General features: G+C 35.9%; 2 protein-coding genes and 1 long non-coding RNA gene across 15 annotated transcripts; 2 read left to right on the forward strand and 1 right to left on the reverse strand.

The window, feature by feature from the left end:
- Positions 1 to 507: 507 nt before the first annotated feature.
- LOC123213096 lies at positions 508 to 2,271 on the reverse strand. 4 transcript variants are annotated; one of them, XR_006501650.1, is made up of 3 exons: positions 1,881 to 2,271; positions 1,302 to 1,524; positions 508 to 1,011 (listed from the first exon to the last, which is right to left on the reverse strand). It is a non-coding gene; the product is annotated as an uncharacterized LOC123213096 (long non-coding RNA). The 4 variants fall into 4 exon arrangements; XR_006501649.1 differs by having other exon boundaries at positions 1,885 to 2,269; XR_006501648.1 differs by having other exon boundaries at positions 1,302 to 1,425; positions 1,881 to 2,252.
- A 2,337-nt stretch (positions 2,272 to 4,608) lies between these two features.
- LOC123213481 lies at positions 4,609 to 11,196 on the forward strand. 2 transcript variants are annotated; one of them, XM_044632918.1, is made up of 8 exons: positions 4,609 to 5,009; positions 5,333 to 5,752; positions 5,870 to 5,978; positions 6,321 to 6,441; positions 6,597 to 7,349; positions 7,610 to 9,336; positions 9,424 to 9,551; positions 10,469 to 11,196. In XM_044632918.1, the coding sequence occupies exons 2-8, from the start codon at positions 5,557 to 5,559 to the stop codon at positions 10,897 to 10,899; spliced, it is 3,465 nt and encodes a 1,154-aa protein (XP_044488853.1). In that variant the 5' UTR covers positions 4,609 to 5,009; positions 5,333 to 5,556; the 3' UTR covers positions 10,900 to 11,196. The 2 variants fall into 2 exon arrangements, with proteins under 2 accessions (XP_044488853.1, XP_044488850.1); XM_044632915.1 differs by having other exon boundaries at positions 7,610 to 9,551.
- Positions 11,197 to 11,335: 139 nt separating this feature from the next.
- Positions 11,336 to 18,369, forward strand: LOC123213482 (ATP-dependent DNA helicase Q-like 5). 9 transcript variants are annotated; one of them, XR_006501711.1, is made up of 21 exons: positions 11,336 to 12,388; positions 12,467 to 12,520; positions 12,767 to 12,879; positions 12,988 to 13,203; positions 13,304 to 13,382; positions 13,697 to 13,750; positions 13,856 to 13,930; positions 14,067 to 14,120; positions 14,553 to 14,597; positions 14,682 to 14,776; positions 14,860 to 14,989; positions 15,682 to 15,780; positions 16,112 to 16,167; positions 16,249 to 16,351; positions 16,499 to 16,627; positions 17,087 to 17,256; positions 17,360 to 17,384; positions 17,474 to 17,589; positions 17,690 to 17,791; positions 17,897 to 17,990; positions 18,077 to 18,369. XR_006501711.1 is itself a non-coding variant. In XM_044632920.1 (20 exons), exons 1-19 carry the CDS (start codon positions 11,348 to 11,350, stop codon positions 17,775 to 17,777), a joined length of 2,742 nt encoding a protein of 913 aa, XP_044488855.1. In that variant the 5' UTR covers positions 11,336 to 11,347; the 3' UTR covers positions 17,778 to 17,791; positions 17,897 to 18,062. The 9 variants fall into 9 exon arrangements, 3 of the variants coding, with proteins under 3 accessions (XP_044488855.1, XP_044488854.1, XP_044488856.1); XR_006501710.1 differs by having other exon boundaries at positions 17,897 to 17,948; XM_044632920.1 differs by lacking the exon at positions 18,077 to 18,369 and having other exon boundaries at positions 17,897 to 18,062.
- Positions 18,370 to 18,758: the final 389 nt, after the last annotated feature.

The raw sequence follows: 18,758 nt of genomic DNA on the forward strand, positions 1-18,758 counted from the left end.
TCACTTAGTAAACCGCTAGAATGATTCATAAGTCACTGAGGAAAACCCAAAACAAAGAATATGATTGAAACAGTCGAAGCATATAGAAATTATTTAACCAGATTTTGGTTTGCGCATTGTGATCGTTTGACTTAACAGCTGATTGCAATAAATGGGCTAGCTCTTAGCTCACCCAAACCTCAAATGGGGATTTTGAACGGGTTCTTGCCTGAAGTCTTGACAGCATAGATAAAAAGAATAGAATTAAATGCAATCAAGCATCCAGCATTCATCATAAATCAAGTTACCCTACCAAGATCAGAGAAATTAATTGTAAATTGGAGCTTGGTATGAGCTCCTTAATGTCTTCCCCACTGGATGCACGCGAAAAAGAAACCAGTATGTTGATTTATATATTCCCTGGACCTGCACTCCACAAACTGACCAGTTCTTTTAAAAACAAATTGTTAGGAACCCAGCACCGTTCCGATTCCAAACCAAATTCAACCAAGCAATTGACAGCAAAAATAGAGATAAAAATTGCAATATTTGTCAAATATTAGCTGTGTTTACAAGAATGACAATCATCATGCCTATACACAAATAAAACAACTATAACATTCACACTTTTAGCTATTCGAGAGGCTGAACCATCTCTCAGAATTTCCTAGCTTTCAAGAGGCTAAGAACTCTCCCGAACTCAGCCGGAGCTGCCCAGAACTTTTCCAGAAAAATATACTCTCTGCCTTCTCTCAGCCTTCCCATCTCCTTTCCTCTAACCACCCATGATTATATTTGCCATGTGTTTACCTTTTCCCAAGTGGTCCTGCTTCATTTTCGTAGTCTTGCTTTTGTGTTGCTGTGCCACCATGCTTGGTCCTAACGCAAACTAAAAACTATAAATGGAAATGCTCCATGGTAAATCTCTACTTAACTGAACAGGTTCTGCCTTAGATGTCTCCATGGTCCAAATATTTTCCAAATCGTAATAAGCTCTGGCCTTCTCATCAAGTGCATGAACAATCACTTTTCCTAACCAACAAGGATACCAACCAACAATGTAAAATTGGCATACAAAGGCATATCAGTACCATAAATTATTTGACATTATTGATAATCAACAAATATTACAAAAAATTGACTCACTTTATGCTTGTGTAAGGTACAATCCTCATAATAAATAAGATGAAGTATATATCCATGAAGGGATGTTTTCCTTCTAAGATGTCTTGCAAATAAAGTAGCTCAACTTATGGTATCATAAGAATAATCACTTGGAAGCAGCTATATTATATATAGTGAAGAGAGAATTCAGCACAAACCAGAGTGAATGACAACTCATTTCCCGTCTCTTGCCCTCGCACACTGTGTAGCCTCTCTGAGCTCATATCTCTTTCTGCTTTTGCTTAGCCTGTCCATGCCAGTAAAAATACCACCATGCCACAACTTCCAGACATAAATAAACAAATGAGCAGTGTTGTGGAACACACACACACACACACACACACATTGCCAGTAAGTGCTACTCTTCCTAAAAATTAATTTCTGAAAAAAAAAATGCATTTATCACATTAAATCAAAGGAACAAGAACCAAACTACACTGAGCCTCAACAATGAATACGCTAAAAGCCTAATTAATTCCTCATTTTCTATAAACTTACACCAAATTGCTACATTCAAAACAAAATTTCTTCAATTTTTTTCCTGGGTTTTCAGAACAACCAAAACATAATATTAAATTTTCAGATCTCGTGTATAAATAGAAATGAAAACTATATAAATGCAATATATAGTTTTGAAGCAAAAATTAAACCAAAAACGCTTCTTTGTTTTCAACCAAGCAGAGTACAGTACTGGGTTTAAAATAAAGAGAAACTAAAGAGTGAGAGAACAAACGAACCTACCTAGTAAATAGGAGGTTAAGCGATGTTCTTGACGTGCCACGTGGACCTAACAGTGACAACCACCAAGAAATCCGTCGAATCACAATGTTTTCCGACCGATATCACCTTAACGTCGTCTGCTCTCACATCACTCAAAACCATCTCCACATCTTGCAAATTCATTAGCCATTCGTTAGTTCTCGCAACAGTGGCACATCACGCCGACGATTTCGGGATATTGAGAGAGCGACATCGTAGAGCCCAACACATCTGATGATGGCACCAAGAGGATCCCTCGCCTCAGGGTTCGTAGGAAATGAAAGTTATGAAACTACACAAAACGTCGTCGGTTGGAGAACTCCACCTTCGAGAAGCGTGGCGTAAACGACGTAGTTTTTACTTTGACTTTTGGAAGAAAAGTAAAAGTCCTCAGCGGTGATATTTACCTTAGGCTTTTAGGAGACAATTAAACAACTCATCTTTATGCGGTGTTTATCTGCCGTTGGATTTGTATCATTAAAGTACGATTTGAATGTGGAGATAACAACGACACGTGTCATGGAAGAGACACTTGAGCTTAACATTCAGACCTCTCAGCTAACCGCCGTCACTTCATTGATCATTAAAAAAAAGGCCAAGAACTATATCACACCCAAAGTATGCTATTATCTCAAAATTCTCCCGTTAACTTTGAAAACCTATTTATCTACCCATAAAATGTTAAAATTAACGGAACCCTAATCCCTTAAAATTTTATCTTTTTTTCCCCTTTAATCCCTAAAAACTAACCATTTTTCCTTAAACCAAATTTTAAAATATAGCATTCCTCTTTAGGATTTAGTTTTCAATCTCTGATGTCAAATCTGACATCGTTACTGACGATGAAACCTTTTCCATGAACCATCATGCTCTTACGACCTCTTTTTCCTTCTCTAGAACATCGATCGACCTAGATCTGGTGTCGTTTTAGTCTAAAAAGTTGAAGAGCTTTGTTGAGAGACGAAACTCTTCGTTTTCTCAGACAAAGATGATGACCTCGTCTTCGTTTGAGAAGACGAAGACAATGCTAGATTTGGGCCGATTGATATTCTAGAGAAGGGAAGAAAGGTCGCTAGAGCATGGTAGTGTATTAGAAAAGCTTCATCGTCGGCGATAGCATCGAATTTAATGTCGAGAATTGAAAACTAAATCCTAAGAAAAATGTTATTTTTTAAAACTTGACCTAAAGGAAAATAATTAGTTTTTAGGGGTTAAACGGGAAAACTATATTAAATTTTAATTTATTTTTAATATTATAGATAAAATGATGATTTTATCTTTTGAACCGTTAATTTTAACCTCTTATACGAAAGTAAATAAGATTTTCAAAATTAATAAAAGAAATTTGAGATAATAGCATACCTTGAGTGGAAAATAGTCCTTTGGCCTTAAAAAAATAGGACAAGCCAACCGGCTGACGTGTGTTCCAAAAAGTGAAAGCTGAAAAGAGAAATCGAAACTTACCGCTGGTAATGGCAAAGACTGAAATACAATCGAATTAAATTTATTTGAATTCATTTTTCAGTTTGGCTCATAGAGGACGAATTCAAGTTTACAAGTTTAATATAGGTAAATTTGAACCTAACTATGAGAAGTGGTTGATTGATTCTTCAAACTCTCTCATTTATAAAATTTAATTTAAATTAATATTATATTAATTAATACTATTAAAATAATATTTTTTAATTTTTTTGTTACACTTTATATTATATTTAAACTCAAACTGAAAAATATTTCAGAAAAATTCAATAAGTTTGAGTCTATACTTAAATTTAACTCTTTTCAAATTGAATAAAATTTTAAGTTAATATAAACTATAACACAATTTGGTTCAAATTTAACATTAGTAATGCTAATAAAGGTTAAATCTATAATTATTAGTTCGGGATCAAGTTTACGGTTTCAGAAAAACAATTATTTGAATATAAAAGAATCTTTTCAAAGTATGAGTATTTGAATTCAAGTTATTTGAGTCGAACAACAATATAAAATTTGTAACCTAAATAATTGGGGATTTCAATTATAACTAATTTTTTTTAATCAAAACTCAAATAATTTCGATCGAATCTATTCTTTCAAAAATAAATACTTAAATATAATTATAATAACCACCAAGTTCAAAAAAAATGAAAATAATATGAGAGCTATGAAGTCAATTACAAAGTAAGGTTGATCCTTTCATCTTTTTTATCTAGAATGATGACAAGAAGCCTAAAAAGCCACAGATGAACTAGTCTAGTCACAATCTAGTTACACGGTAACGCCTAGCCACCTTAAAGCAAGGTAATGACAAAGGGTAATGATATATAACATAAGAATATAATAATAATATATATATATTATTCATATCATTATTACAATCTAGCCTTTTAAGTAAGTTTTCTCCACAACCCACCCACCAATTAAAACGACATGATTCTGAATCTTTCCCCATCAAGGCATTTTTAATAATAATTATTAAATAAATAATTATATTGTCTTTTTCTCGTAATTTGACAACAAAACATTGGACCATTTCGACATATTTATGTCCTTCAATAATTACTGTTTTATTTATTTATATTATTTAATTAGAATATAGAAGGGCATGCATGGCCATCCTAATATTAAAACCCGCATGAAAACAAAGACGTAGAGTTTGTATTTATATGGTATTTAGAAATATATTAATTTTAAGATAAATAAAAAAAATTCAAGACACCTGGAAATTAAAGAAGGGGAGAAAAAAAAAAAAAATCACACCCAGAGCAAAGAGAAGCCAGGAGAAAAGAAAGAAAGAAACTAAAGCTTGCTGAGGAGGTAAGAAGCAAATCTGAGCAACAACGAAAACGAGAAGAAGGAGAAGTAAGTTTTTCTTTTTGGAGCAGAGGGGAATGCTGAAATAATGAATTTCCATTGAAAGTTTGGAACCGATCGATCTATGGAGTCCTCGATCTGTGTGCTGGACAAAGCATTAAATGCGTTAGATCCAAGTGTTTGGGTGTGTGGCGACTGTAATTGCCATTTAAGTTATTCATTTTTTGGCTCGTCAAATTTGAGATCTTAATCGCCTTCTCAACAAGCATTTAGTTTTCTGTTGAAGATATATTATTGTACTTCAATTCATGGTAAGCGAAGCTTAGGTTTTAGTTGTACCATTATGAATGGGAATTTCACTGGTCTAGTTTAAGCTTAAATGGGCATTTTGGAAGTTGAATTTTAGTTAAATTTAGAGTTTCTTTTGCTAGTAATTGTAACTTCTGGGATCTTATGTGTGACGTAGTCTAGGGTTTCATGATTCGGGTGATCAATTTAGGTGTTGTATAGATATAAAACTGAGTCTATGCGTTTCAAATGTGAATTCGTTTAAGTTATTTTTGTTAATTCCTGTTATTAAATTTTGTTTATCATTTACAACGTTCTGGTATTGACAATTGAATTTTATGTGTAGGATTTGGTTAGTAAAATTGGCATTAAATTAGTTCCTTGAACTTGTGGAAGCGGGAATCTGTGTTCCAGTTGCTGTTTTTTAGTACAGAAGGACTTAAATTATTTACCGTGTGAGCTATATCAGTTCGTGAATATGGGTCACTGGATTTGGCACAAACGCTGTTTCATGTTGGATTATAAGGAGAGGTTGGAGTTGTGATTTTTGAATTAATTTGGCCGGTGGAGATGCCTCCTTCTCCGGCATTGAAATGTTCTCCTGGGAGGGAGCTAAGAGGGGAGAATCACAAGCGTGGGCGAAGTATTGAGAGTGGGTTGCTTTTCAAAGATAGCGATGACAATCTTGCTTTGTTCAATGAATTGCAGACCAAAGAAAAGGAGAGTTTTTTGCTTCAGCCTACAGAAGACTTTGAAGAAACCTTTAGTAATTTTCTGAACTGACTATTTTTGGGTTTGGGTGATATGAGTTGTGGAATTTTTGTTTGTCCTTTTGTCTGATTCTGCTGACTCATTCTTGTTGATTTTGGATTGTTATTTACAGCCACAAATTTGAGACGCTTTTCAGATTTCAAGCTTGGAATTGCAATTCCAGCTCGAGGAGAGAGTAGTGAGCCGCTTAATGCAGACGGGGAGAAGAATGATTATGATTGGTGGGCCATCTTACTTTTTGTGTCGCTAATACTCTGAACTTTCATTGTTTCTCTAATTCTCTGACATGCAACGAACTTTTTATTGCTCTCAAGTAAATAGTGAATTCAATAAAATTTACTGCTAAGACAAAGTTTTCTATATTACACATGTAATTGAGTAATATATCTGGCTGTTGAGTAGAGCATTCTGTCTAGGAGCTAGGTATCTATGTCTTGCCAGCAATTAGCCAGTTGTTTCACCAATCTTAGTGAATGTTTATTATTTCATTACTTGCACTGTATTTTATAATGCTTTACCATATTTTGGTTGTGTGGAAGGCCTAAGATTATCTGATTTTTTAGGTTATTAACTCCTCCTGACACCCCTCTTTTTCCTTCATTGGATGATGAACCACCACTGGTTAATGTTGCACGAAGGGGTAGACCACAGAGTCAACCTATTTCCATATCAAGATCATCCACTGTAGGTCATCGCTCTTTCTTATATGGAATATAATTATAATTGCTTCAACTTTCCCAAAAAGTGTAGTAAATACTAGGTATATACTAGTTTTATAGAAAATAACTTAATATATCTTTAGTTTGAGTTTTTTACATTAGATGTGCACCTGTATGCAGATGGAGAAGAGTTACAGAAGCAATAGAGGCAGTGCAAGTCCGAATCGCTTAAGCCCATCACCTCGTTCTGGCAATAATTCATTTCAGTCAGCAAGAGGGAGGCCGTCTTCATCACCTCATTCCAGTCCAACCCCTGCTTGGCGACCTGCTACTCCCACACGTAGATCATCTCCTCCCCCAAGTAAAACCTCAACACATGCTCCTAGGTCTTTGACTCCAACTCCACAGAGGATGAATATAGGGTCCAGAGGTTCTGTGGCTTCATCTGTGGTTAGGGGAACTTCACCTATAAGAACAAGCAGAGGGAACTCTGCTTCTCCAAAAATAAGGGCATGGCAGTCAACTGTCCCTGGATTTTCCCTTGAAGCACCACCCAATCTTCGTACTTCCTTAGCTGATCGACCTGCTTCATATGTGAGAGGTTCATCACCAGCATCCAGAAATGGGAGGGATTCATCTTCAAAATTTGGCAGGCAATCAATGTCTCCAACTGCTTCTAGAAGTGTTAGTTCATCCCATAGTCATGATCGGGACCGATTTAGCTCTCAAAGTAAAGGTTCGGTGGCATCATCTGGTGATGATGATATTGACTCTCTACAATCTGTTCCTATGGGTATCTCAGACAGCTCAGTTTCAAGGAGAGTTAGTAGTTTTTCAAATAACAGAGCTCCAGCCCTTTCTAAGAAATCCCCTAAAATGGTGTCTGCAAGTTCTGCTCCAAAAAGATCCTTCGATTCTGCTCTTCATCAAATGGTATTTTATTTTTTTATTGCATTGGGCTATGTATTTGGCTTTTCATGTGTCTTTTATTGTTTACTTGGATACTTTATATCGTACATGAATCATCTTTGCTATTTGAGGAAAATAACTAATCTGGTCCTTTTAACGGCTTCTATGGAGCATCTCATTATATGTATTTTACTTAATGTTTGTAATTGATTTGAACTACAAATGTTTCATGCATGTACTTGGCTGCATTTATGGAGATTATCATAATCAATTATTTTGTGTAGGATCATCGAAAGAGCCCCCAAAATATGTTCAGACCACTCTTGTCTACTGTCCCCCCCAGTAGCACTTTTTATGTTGGAAAAGGCAATTCCGCTAATCACTCTTTGATGTCTCGGAATTCCTCTGTTACAACCAGCAGTAATGCTAGCTCTGATCAAGGTACAATTGTTGCACATGATAATGAAGGCAGTGATCACCACCAGGATGATATGACTAGTAACCATGTGAAAGTACCATATCTGGAAGTTCAAGAAGAAAGCTTTGCCTTTGATAAGGTGGATTCATTAGATGAAGAAGTTGAGCATGAAAGACATGATAAGTCATCTAACCTTCAGCTTGGAGGCTTGGATAGGGAACCTGCTATAAAAGGTGATCGTGATGCCTTTGAGGAGTTCAGCTACCGTGGTAGTGATATGGAAACAAATCCAACTACTAATGATTTGTTTGTCAGGATTGATTCTTCTGAAGTGGGTAGTTTCAATAATTTAAGACTTTGTTCAACATGTGGCCTAAGATATTGTGTCACTGAACCAGTAGAAGGAGAAATTTATCTTTGTCCAGATTGCAGAAAGCCAAGTGATCTTGTTGCTGCTGCCAACCATGAGACAACTATATTAGTGGCCGAGAATTTCTTAAAGTTGTCTAAGAATATATCTGACAAGAATAAGTCATCAGAGGAATTAAAGCCCCCAGTTGTTGTACCTGAAGTGTCATCACAAGTTTTTGATTTGGTTGAACCAAGGCTTTCTGGGCATGAAGAGAATGCTGAGCAAAGCCACACTTCCTATTCTGAGCAAAGTGAGAGATACTCTCAAGAAAATTCTCTTGCAAGGTCTGTCATTGAGGGAGGTGAAGAAAAGCTTAATTACCAGCAAGAGATTGACCAACCAACTGCTGGCCATGATCTACCTGGTGGTAAGGACAATGGAGGTCAACAACTGCAGCTCTCCAAAGACTATATAGATAGGAAGGTTGACTCTTCAGAGGGTGCTGGCATTTCCTTACTGCTGAAGAGGTCAAGCAGTAGCAAAGGGCCTGTTTTTCAAGGCAGGACTTTCACTGCTGCTACCATACCTTATGAAGATCTGTCTTGTACAAGGGATACTGCAAACAGTTTAAGAAGCTCCATGGGACATGGAAGTGCATCTGCACCATCCTCAGTTGATTTCAGCTCATCAAGACAAACCGAGTCTCGTGTACAACGGCAGTTGAGCAGCAGGAAATCTGACACAGAGAATCACAGAGATGATGTAAATACAAAGCCTCAAAGCATGGGATTGTCTTTATCTGGAAGTTCAAGCCATAATTATCAGGCTTTTGGTCTTGAAAGAAGCATAAAAGATATTTCAGTGAGCAATATGAAATACAATGATGTAGAAGGGTCACCTGTCACTTTTCAATCTGAACTGATATCTTCAGAATATAAAGAGGCAGGTGTCACTTATACTTCAGTTCCTGAGGAAGGCAATTTGGGATGTAATGAAAGTACTAGAACAATGGATGCTGCTACCTCAGAATTGAAAAGCCATATGGCTAGCTGTCACTGTGAGCAAAATTCAGCAGCATCCTTTCCAAATTATGAAGAACATTTATCATATGAAAATGGAGAAGACATTCCAGATCATACAAGGAGTCTCTCTGATGTAGAAGTATCAGTTAATACTCCAGAGTCTTCTGATGAGGAAGAACATACCCTGCTGAATTCTAGCCATGATGCAGTGGATATAGCAGAAGCTCCTGGTCAAATCTCTTTGATGACAATAACACAAATAGAAATTGAGAAAAAATTTCAAAGTTCCCATAGTCCACAGAGTGGAGATGTCTCTCCCACGTCAATAAGCATCATCAATGAATTTCAGGAACCATCTGTTCGTCTACCTTCAGATAATGATATGTCAACTGTTCCAGAGTCCAGCCCCACAGATAATGCATATGGCATTTTAGGTGTGTTTGTCTTACTGTTCTTCAATCTCCTCCCTTCAATATAGATTTTATGCATTTTAATGGCCCATATCCAGTTTTTTCATTAATTTGCAAAAAATGACATGGCAATGTTAATCTCTTTGTTGAACTGTAGATACCGTTTATATATCCAGTGTTGGTTTAATGTATCATATAATGTTGCTAATTTTCATCATTTTCTAGCTTTTTCCTTGTTTCCTGTCGGACCCTTTAGTAGAATTTTTCTTTGGACTTCCCTTTTTATGTATCCTTAATTTCTTACATTAATTATGCCTCATGCTTAATATATCTACTGAAACTACTCATTTGCTTTAATTTACTTTGGGTTTTAAGGGGATTTTATAGTTCTCTGCAAATCCTTCTTTGCAATTATCTTTGTTGCATCCTCCATTTTTTTGTGAGTAGATACTTTTCTTCTGTGAGATTAATTTGCTAAATGATTCGGCATCTTTGTTCTTGATGGAAATCGTCCTTGTCATGTTCCATTAATCATATCTAATAATGTGAATTTATGTGCTTATTAAAGCTGTGCAACTTATTCAGGCACCTTCATTCGTGTCATTAAGCTGCTGGTTTTGTTAAATAATCTGTTAAAAATTTTCTATTCTTTTTTTTTTTCCATAGTTTTAAACATAATTTGTTTCAACACTGAACACTGTATCATAGTGAAGATGACCCAACCTCGATCTTGAACTGAAGCTGATCTAATTAAATCCACACTTCTCATCTTTTATGGTTGCTGGGTTAAAAACACAATCATTTTGTGTACAATGATTAGTTTTTACAACATGATGCAATTTATCTATGCTCACAACATATTTTATTGATAAAAGTTTGTTTTGAGATAGCTTTACTCAATTTTAGCTCAGTTTTGATGAGTTTTCCTACTTGTTTGACAGAGGAGTCAATTATTCTGGTAGAGTCTCAGGGAGGAAGCAAGGCAAGAAGCCTGACGCTAGAAGAGGCAACGGATGCAATACTTTTTTGCAGCTCCATAGTCCATGATATGGCCTTTCGGGCTGTAACCTTAGCAATAGAGAAGGAAAGCTCAGTGCCAGTGGAAGGTTCCTGGCCGACAGTAACAATATTGGGGAAATCTAGTTCTGATAGAAAGAACCAACGAGGCAGGACTGCTGGTAAACACACTTCAAAATCCCAAAAAGCAAGGCAGAGGCGGGTAGAAACGAATGCAAAATTACCCCCCTCTAGTGAGACTGAAAACGATGAGAATGCAGATGTGTCTGTGATTCGTAACGTTGGGCTTCCTAATAAGGTGGATAGCATGGAGCCTCCAAAGCTGGAATCCAAGTGCAATTGCACGATAATGTGAAAGTCTTTCATTCAAACCATGTTGTTGTGTTGGTCCCTCCAGCCTTACATATATTTGGGGAGGGGATGCTGCTGAGATGAAGAATGGTTGTAGTTTTATTGGTTTTGTGTTTGAAGGGCTGTTTGGATAATTGGCAATTGGTTTTTGTTGGTTCAAAATTTATTTGTAAAGAACTCCACTGGTTGGTGGCATAATTGTAAATTTGTATTATCATTGGGCCGGTGATATTAGTGAGAGGCACTGGAGAGGGTGGTGTTTGGTCCAAACATCAATTTCAAGTGCTCCTACTTCGTTATAGATCATACTGCGTCGTTTAGTAATTGAAAGAAGATTAAGGGTCTTTTCGTCAACTCATTAATCTATAAATAATCAAAATTATTTGGCGGGAGATCTAGAACACCAAGAGGTCGATCTCGAATTTCCCTCTCATTTCTTCCGAAACCTCCGAATGGAAACAGATTCGGACTCTGATGGCTCTCATGTCTCCGCCACTCCTCCGAGAGACTCTAATCCGCCGCTGCTGCCATCGCAAATTCCTCAGAGGACTCTTCTCAACTCTAAATCTAAAGTTAGAGTCAAACCAATCAAAACATCTTCGCGCACAGAAAGCGAAAAAACAACCAACCCTAAACCCTTCCAATCGGAACCTACACCAAACAACCCTACTCCTGCCAAAACTCTACCTTTCCAGATTCGCCGGCCATTCGCTCAAAACCTCTCTACCTCGGCCGTTAATTCCCTCGAAACCCTTCCAGCTGGATTCTTCTCTAAACACGCGTCATTCTCAAAAATCCATAAACCCTCTCTCAATTTCGAAAAGGACCAATCTCTCCCTCTTCCTTCTAATCCTGAAACTTCTGAAATCAAAAGTGATGTTGCCAAGGTGAAGAAACAGATTAATTTGGTCAGCGTTGATATGCCTTTGCCGCCGGTGAAATTACGAAAATCTAGTGGAGAAGGTAACTTCGTGAGGTTGAATTTGAATCGCGGTAAACGTAAATTTGTGAATAAGGGTAAAAGAACCAAAAATAGTTATGCATCATCCAGCACTAGGGAATCTTATAGGAAAAGTAAGTCAAAATTAATTAAAAAGAAACAGAAGAATTTAAGTGGTGATGAAGAGGATTTGGTAATTGAAGCCACGCAACAGAATCAAAAGAAAAGAAAAGTAGCCAGTGATTTAGTAGAAGAGGCTGTGAGAGCCGTTAAAAATGAGGCTTCTGATGAGAATCTAGTGAGCTTGTTGAAGCTGGTGTACGGTTATGATGCATTTCGTGATGGACAGTTGGAAGCAATTAAGATGGTACTTGATGGAAAATCAACGATGCTGGTTTTGCCAACCGGTGTGGGGAAGTCTTTGTGTTATCAGATACCGGCAATGGTTTTACCGGGATTAACTCTGGTTGTCAGCCCATTAGTGGCATTAATGATTGATCAGTTGAGACAGTTGCCTCCTGTGATTCGAGGGGGTCTTTTGTGTAGTAGTCAGGTGATTGATGCATTTTGACTTTTGCTTCTTATATTTTTTATTGATAATTCATGCTTTTTTTTTTTTTTTTGGTTTTAGAGACCTCAAGAGGTTAACGAGACGCTAAAGCTGCTTCATGAAGGTGTCATTAAGGTGATTTCGCCAGCAATTTGAGTGATCTTATGATGTTTTGTTTGTTGTTTCTGTTACATTTTTGTACAAATATAAGGTGCAATTTGTTTAGTTCCCAAACTCTGATGTAGCTTGCATTTATACTCTAGTTGCTGAGTTTGTAATGTTCTTGTTGTTTTAATGGTTTAATGTTGATAAGTTCTGATATGCATGTCATGTGATTCACAATTTATAAGCTAAAAATTCATTATGGGGTTTTTATTTCAGGTGCTTTATGTTTCACCCGAAAGGTTTCTAAATGCAGAATTTTTATCAATATTTTCTGCTACTTTGTCTGTATCACTTGTTGTTGTGGATGAAGCACATTGTATATCAGAATGGTGAGTAGTATCACTGTCTCTTTCCTGATTGAATTTTATTTTACCAAGTCCTGAAGCCATGCGCGAAAATTCCGTATATGCTTATTTAGGCAGTGAACATGTCGACAGGTCACACAATTTCCGGCCCTCATACATGAGGCTTAGGGCGTCTTTACTTCAAGCAAGGCTTAATGTTGAGTGTGTTCTTGCAATGACTGCAACTGCCACAACCACCACTTTGCATGATGTTATGTCTGCTTTAGAAATTCCAACAGGCAATCTCATTCAAAAAGCCCAATTAAGGGACAATCTACAATTATCAGTATCTTTAAGTGGAAACAATAGGCAAGTGATGCTTCTTGCTTTTTTACCCCTTGGTTTTTATCTGGTATGACAGATTCAGTAAGTCTATTGAATATAACAATTAATTTGTTAAATTTGCTAGAATGAAAGATCTGCTGACGTTAATCAGTTCTTCCCCCTTCAGGGAAGTTCAAAGTATCATTATTTATTGCAAATTTCAGGTAATAATTTATATTAATTTAACGCTTTCTAGTCCTTGGTTCCTTTTTTTTTAATGCAATTCTGTAGATTCTCTTTAGTTGGTTATTTTTAAGGTAGTCTGGTTCCTATGATGCCATTCATGGAAATGTTAATCAATTTCATCCAGTAATAGCCCCTGTCCTGTGTATCAGCTTCCAGTTTCCAGATTAATGGACTAGATCCTGTTTCTGCCAGGCATGAAACAAATTGTTGTTCATAATCCCTGGTGGCCACAGGGTGTTTTAAATATCAATATATATGACTGGTAATTAGTACTTGAATATGAATTTTGCAGTCTGAAACTGATCTTGTAAGCAGATACTTGTGTGATAACAATATCTCCGCAAAGGTGAGGATTTCATTTCTCCTCAGTTCATTTTATTATTCTTTATCTAACTGCATCCTTAATATTTAGTGGTAAGAACTGAAAAGGTCATTTTCTATTGTTTTCTAGAGTTATCACAGTGGAATCCCTGCTAAGGATCGCAGCCGTGTACAAGATTTGTTTTGCTCTAATAAGATCAGAGTGGTGAGTCAATTATTCTCATAGCCATTGGATCTTAAATATATGCTTTGCTTTACTAATATGCAAATATATATCTCTTCATTCAAGTGTTTTTAAAATTGTAGTTGCTGAATAATTGACTTCCATTTTCTGATTAAAGGTCGTTGCAACTGTGGCATTTGGCATGGGACTTGACAAGAGGGATGTTGGAGCTGTAAGAAGAAAATTATACTCATGAGTAATGTTGTGGCTTTTGCATTCAATCTGAAATGGTTTGCTGCCTTTGGGGATTCTATGTGGTAGACCCTCAGTGTGGCACGGCAGTTGCTTTTCAGATACTGTAGTGCACTGAAGGGATGTGTCAATATTGGTTGCTTCTCCTCTCCAAATACCTTGGGATTGGCTTCCACTGGATTGATTCTAACAGAAAATACAGAAATATGATTTTTTCCCAAAAATTTAAAAAAAAAAAATGTAATTAAGAGATTTATATGATGGAATCAATTTGGTTTACGAGACCACCCGTGTAGTGCTTCTGTTTTCACATGCTTTGATGGTTATTAAGTTTGTGGACTTACTGGTGCATTGGACATATTCGTTTGATGTTGTTCACAATGACATATCACAATGTTTGTTTTGTTTCCAGGTAATTCATTACAGCATGCCAGAAAGCTTGGAAGAGTATGTTCAGGTACACAATTCATTCAAAACTGCAACTTCTTTGACAGGTCTGTATGTCTTTTGCGGAAAGAAATGAACGATAAACCATTTGTAGGAGATAGGACGTGCTGGACGAGATGGGAGGTTGTCCTATTGCCATCTATTTTATGATAATATTACTTACATCAGGCTCCGTAGTCTCATGCACAGGTGGTTAAATAATGAGTGCAGCTTAGTTGACAAATATTTTGTGGTAAAGACCTAGGATTGATTTTCATCATTTTGATTCTCAGCGATGGAGTAGATGAATATGCAATAAACAAATTCCTCTGTCAAGTTTTCTCTAATGGCAAGAATTCTTGTGGGAAAATTTGCTCAGTTATCAAGGAATCAGCCTCTCGCAAATTTGATATGAAGGAAGAGGTTTGGTCCTTGAACTCTCGCTGCATTAACTTTCTGAATGATACAATATTTAGGAAATATATATGATGGAGATCTAGGTAAATATATCTAGATATCCGATATATGTTTTAATTATACTTCTTTCATGTGGTTTTTAAAACATCACAGACCCCTTCATGATATTAAATACAATCTCTGTTGTTTTAAAGAATTTAGAATCAATGTCATCTAAATGGTAAACCCATAAGAATTAGAATCATTTAACCGTTGAAGGCAGATGTATGTCATTTTTTAACCATAGGGTTGAGTTTTATATTTTAACAAATTCTTGAAGACTACGTGATTTTTCCTTCTGAATTATTGATTCATGATAAATAGTTGTGTGAAAAAAAAAAATTCTTTTTAGGAAGTTATGTTGTCAAACCACAATTTCCATGTATCCAAATTATGTTGGCAGCCCGATGATTATTATAGTGCTTCTCTTTAATATGAGAAAATTGTTGCCTCTCAATTAATATGATCTATGAAACTGAGTTTGTGTGTCTGCATGTTTTTTTCCATTTCTTAATGTGCATGCACATGTGCCCATGCACATGATATGCTTCTTGGAGCTTAAAAAGTGTGGACAATAATGAAGCAACTTAATCTTGAACTTCCTCTGGCACACCACATACACCATAATAAGCTGTGTTGCTGCCTTTTGATTCTATCAGGTGATGCTTACTCTTTTGACACACTTGGAGTTGGGGGAAGTACAATACTTGCGTCTACTCCCACAGCTAAATGTAACTTGTACTTTGAATTTCCATAAGGTATCTTCTCAAATGGCATTCCATAGTAAGCTACCTTGCATGTTTTAATGGCTTCTGGGACGAAGGGAGGTTATTCAAGCCTTTCAGGTGCTTTCGCAGCACTATTAAAGTTCTCAAAGTAAATTAGAGGCTGTGAATCTGTTAAATTTTTGCTTTTACTGCTGTGGAGTATGCTTATAGAAACATCAGTTAATAAAATTTCTGCCTTGTAGTTTTGAATGTATTTGAAAAGCACTTCGTTTTAAATAACCATCATCTGAATTTTTCTACTGATGTAATGTTACAATACCCCATTTCTTGTCTAAATGCTACTGAATTTGCATGACTGCAGACCACTCCAACATTGCTTGCTGACAAGGATAATGTGGTCTCAGCAATTGTAAAGAAGTGAGTACTCTCTACTCCTGGTCATACCGAACTATTGAAATCTACATCTAATTATGAAACCCTTGATAATCAAATTTTCAGGTCTGAGATTAAACTAGGACAATATGTATTTGACATTCCGACTGTAGCAAACAGCATTGGCTCTACAGCTATTGATGTATCAAATCAGTTGCTGAATTTAAAGGTGAGGATCATTTGCAGAGTAGTGTGTGGCTGCCATACACAAGTTTGTTTTGAAGGATACCTTCTTTATTCTTTGTTAACTTCATATTTATATATTATATCATCTAAGAAATATCACTTCTATCTCATTTTTTGCTGGGCATCTTAGTCGATGGGAGAAGTAACTTATGAGTTGAAGGATCCTGCCTACTGTTACACAATTTTGGAGCTCCCCAGTGAATTTTGTTCTCTTTCAGCACATCTTACAAAATGGTTATCAGAGGTTGAAAGTTGCAAGGTGATTAGTTCTAATGTAACCAGTTTAAGCTGGTACTGTTTTGCTGTACAATGGCGACATCATTCAATTCTTTACATACCAAAAACATAAGTTTAATTGGATGTACCATAGGGTTATTAGCAGGCTAATATGTGTTCTTCAGAAGTACTTAATGCTTGATCCAAAAATCAACCAGGCCAGTGTCTTGAGCGCTTTTCTTCCAAGAAGAGCTTTTATTCTTTGGTTTTTCCTTTTTGTTTATTCATTTTGCTATACTTCAAGGTACAATCAAAAAGTTAAAACAATTCATCCGGTATTTTGTTGTAGCCCATCCCCTGAAGTCAATCATTTCAAATTGATGCTGAATTGGGTGTAACCACATAAAATAAGTGCATACGAAGATAAATCTGCTCTTCATGAATATAATGTATATATATTCCATTTGTATAACCTAATAATATGCTTTCTTCTCTAAAGTAGGTAACCAAATTGGACACAATGTTCAATGCTGCTGTTTTTGCTGTGAACATGTGTGAGAAGGTGGATGGCTGCTATGGTTCACAGCATACCCCTTGCTTGCAAAAGAAGATTTTGGATTACTTTAAGGGGGATGGTGACTGTGATGTCCCTAATAAGATTGGTCAGAGCAGGTAAATACATTTTTTTGCAGTCTTACCTAACTTTTCGGATGAATTTTCTCTACTCAGTTCTAGATGTTCCTCATACTGATAACACTGTCATTCATATTTGCAGCCCATTTCTAAGAGCAGATATAAAGGTGAGCTTTACAGATATATATTTAGATTCTGTTCTCAAGGAAACTGATATTTTGGTTTTGTTATAATTTGTTCTTTTTCGGCATCATAGGTGTTTCTGCAGAGTAACTCGCACACAAAATTTACCCCTAGAGCTGTTGCAAGAATAATGCATGGCATTGCAAGCCCATCGTACCCTTCTATGACTTGGTCTAAAACTCATTTCTGGTAATTGTATACTGTGTACTGATTTGCTTAAAATGCGGAAAAAAATATTTCTATGTTTTTCACCAAGTAACAGCTGAGTCTTTTTTTTCACACTTTACAGGGGAAGATATATGCAAATAGACTTCCAAGCCGTAATGGAAGCAGCAAAGGCAGAGCTCTTGAATTTTGTTGGGAAGGATGTGCCTTAGTTGCTTACAATCGTGTATAATATCCTACAACAATTGAATTGGAGGGCCATTTCATACTATTACCGTAAATTTTCTTAGCAAAGTAATTTTTTTTTTTAACTCTCAACCATTTTTTTCAGATGTCCCAAATTTCCTCCAAAGTCCTTCAGTGATCAACACTTTCTCTGCATAGTATGATTAAATTATCCTGAACAATTTATAATTCATGTAAATGTAATAATACATTCATATTATTTCCATCTTTCTCTACAATGATACATGGTTGGTTTGACCAAAGATTTTAAATGTTATTTGATCAGGTTTATTCTTTCCCTGTGAAAGGTCACCAGCAGAAGTGTTCTACAGGCATATCTAGTGGGGGCAAACAACCCAATCCGGGTATTGTTTGGTTCAAGTTGACTCAATGAAATAGACATAATCGCATAAGGTTTGGGCTGAAACTTGACGAATTCAAGTGTTGTTGGCTTGAGTTTGAACTTAAATTTGAGAATGAAAGTTAAAGTGAAAATTCAAGTTCGGTTTAAAAATGTATAGTTAACTCTCATTATATATATATATATTTCTTTATTATTTTTTTATATTTAAAGTTAAATGATAAGATTTAGACATATAAAAATATGGTTTTAAATTTTTAAAGATGTATTGATGTGATATTAGAATCCTAAGTCATGAGCTTGTTGAGCATGACTCTTCACTTGCAATTTGAGTGGTTTGCAGCCTCACCCATCTCATGGAACATTTCTTTGAGTAGAATTATATATGTAATTTTATGTATAAATAATAATATATCAATATATAATTAAATAATTTAAATTAAAAATAAAATAATATCTAATTATTTAACAATATATTATTCTTTATATATAAAATTGTACTTATTATTTATTTACATATTTTTATTATATTCCTTCTGATAACAGGCTTATCAATGGATATGGGGCGTTATGGACATTTGACCTGCGACTACACTGAAAAGTTCAG

The sequence above is a fragment of the Mangifera indica genome, chromosome 4, assembly GCF_011075055.1.
Source record: "Mangifera indica cultivar Alphonso chromosome 4, CATAS_Mindica_2.1, whole genome shotgun sequence".
Taxonomy (NCBI): domain Eukaryota; kingdom Viridiplantae; phylum Streptophyta; class Magnoliopsida; order Sapindales; family Anacardiaceae; genus Mangifera; species Mangifera indica.

Coding starts and splice junctions, on each gene's coding strand:
- LOC123213481 (XM_044632915.1), top strand. CDS start 5,557: ATGCCTCCTTCTCCGGCATTGAAATGTTCTCCTGGGAGGGAGCTAAGA. Junction 5,753..5,869: donor AGACTTTGAAGAAACCTTTA/GTAATTTTCTGA, acceptor TGTTATTTACAG/CCACAAATTTGAGACGCTTT. Junction 5,979..6,320: donor GAGAAGAATGATTATGATTG/GTGGGCCATCTT, acceptor CTGATTTTTTAG/GTTATTAACTCCTCCTGACA.
- LOC123213482 (XM_044632919.1), top strand. CDS start 11,348: ATGGAAACAGATTCGGACTCTGATGGCTCTCATGTCTCCGCCACTCCT. Junction 14,990..15,681: donor AATTTGATATGAAGGAAGAG/GTTTGGTCCTTG, acceptor TGATTCTATCAG/GTGATGCTTACTCTTTTGAC. Junction 16,168..16,248: donor GTCTCAGCAATTGTAAAGAA/GTGAGTACTCTC, acceptor TCAAATTTTCAG/GTCTGAGATTAAACTAGGAC.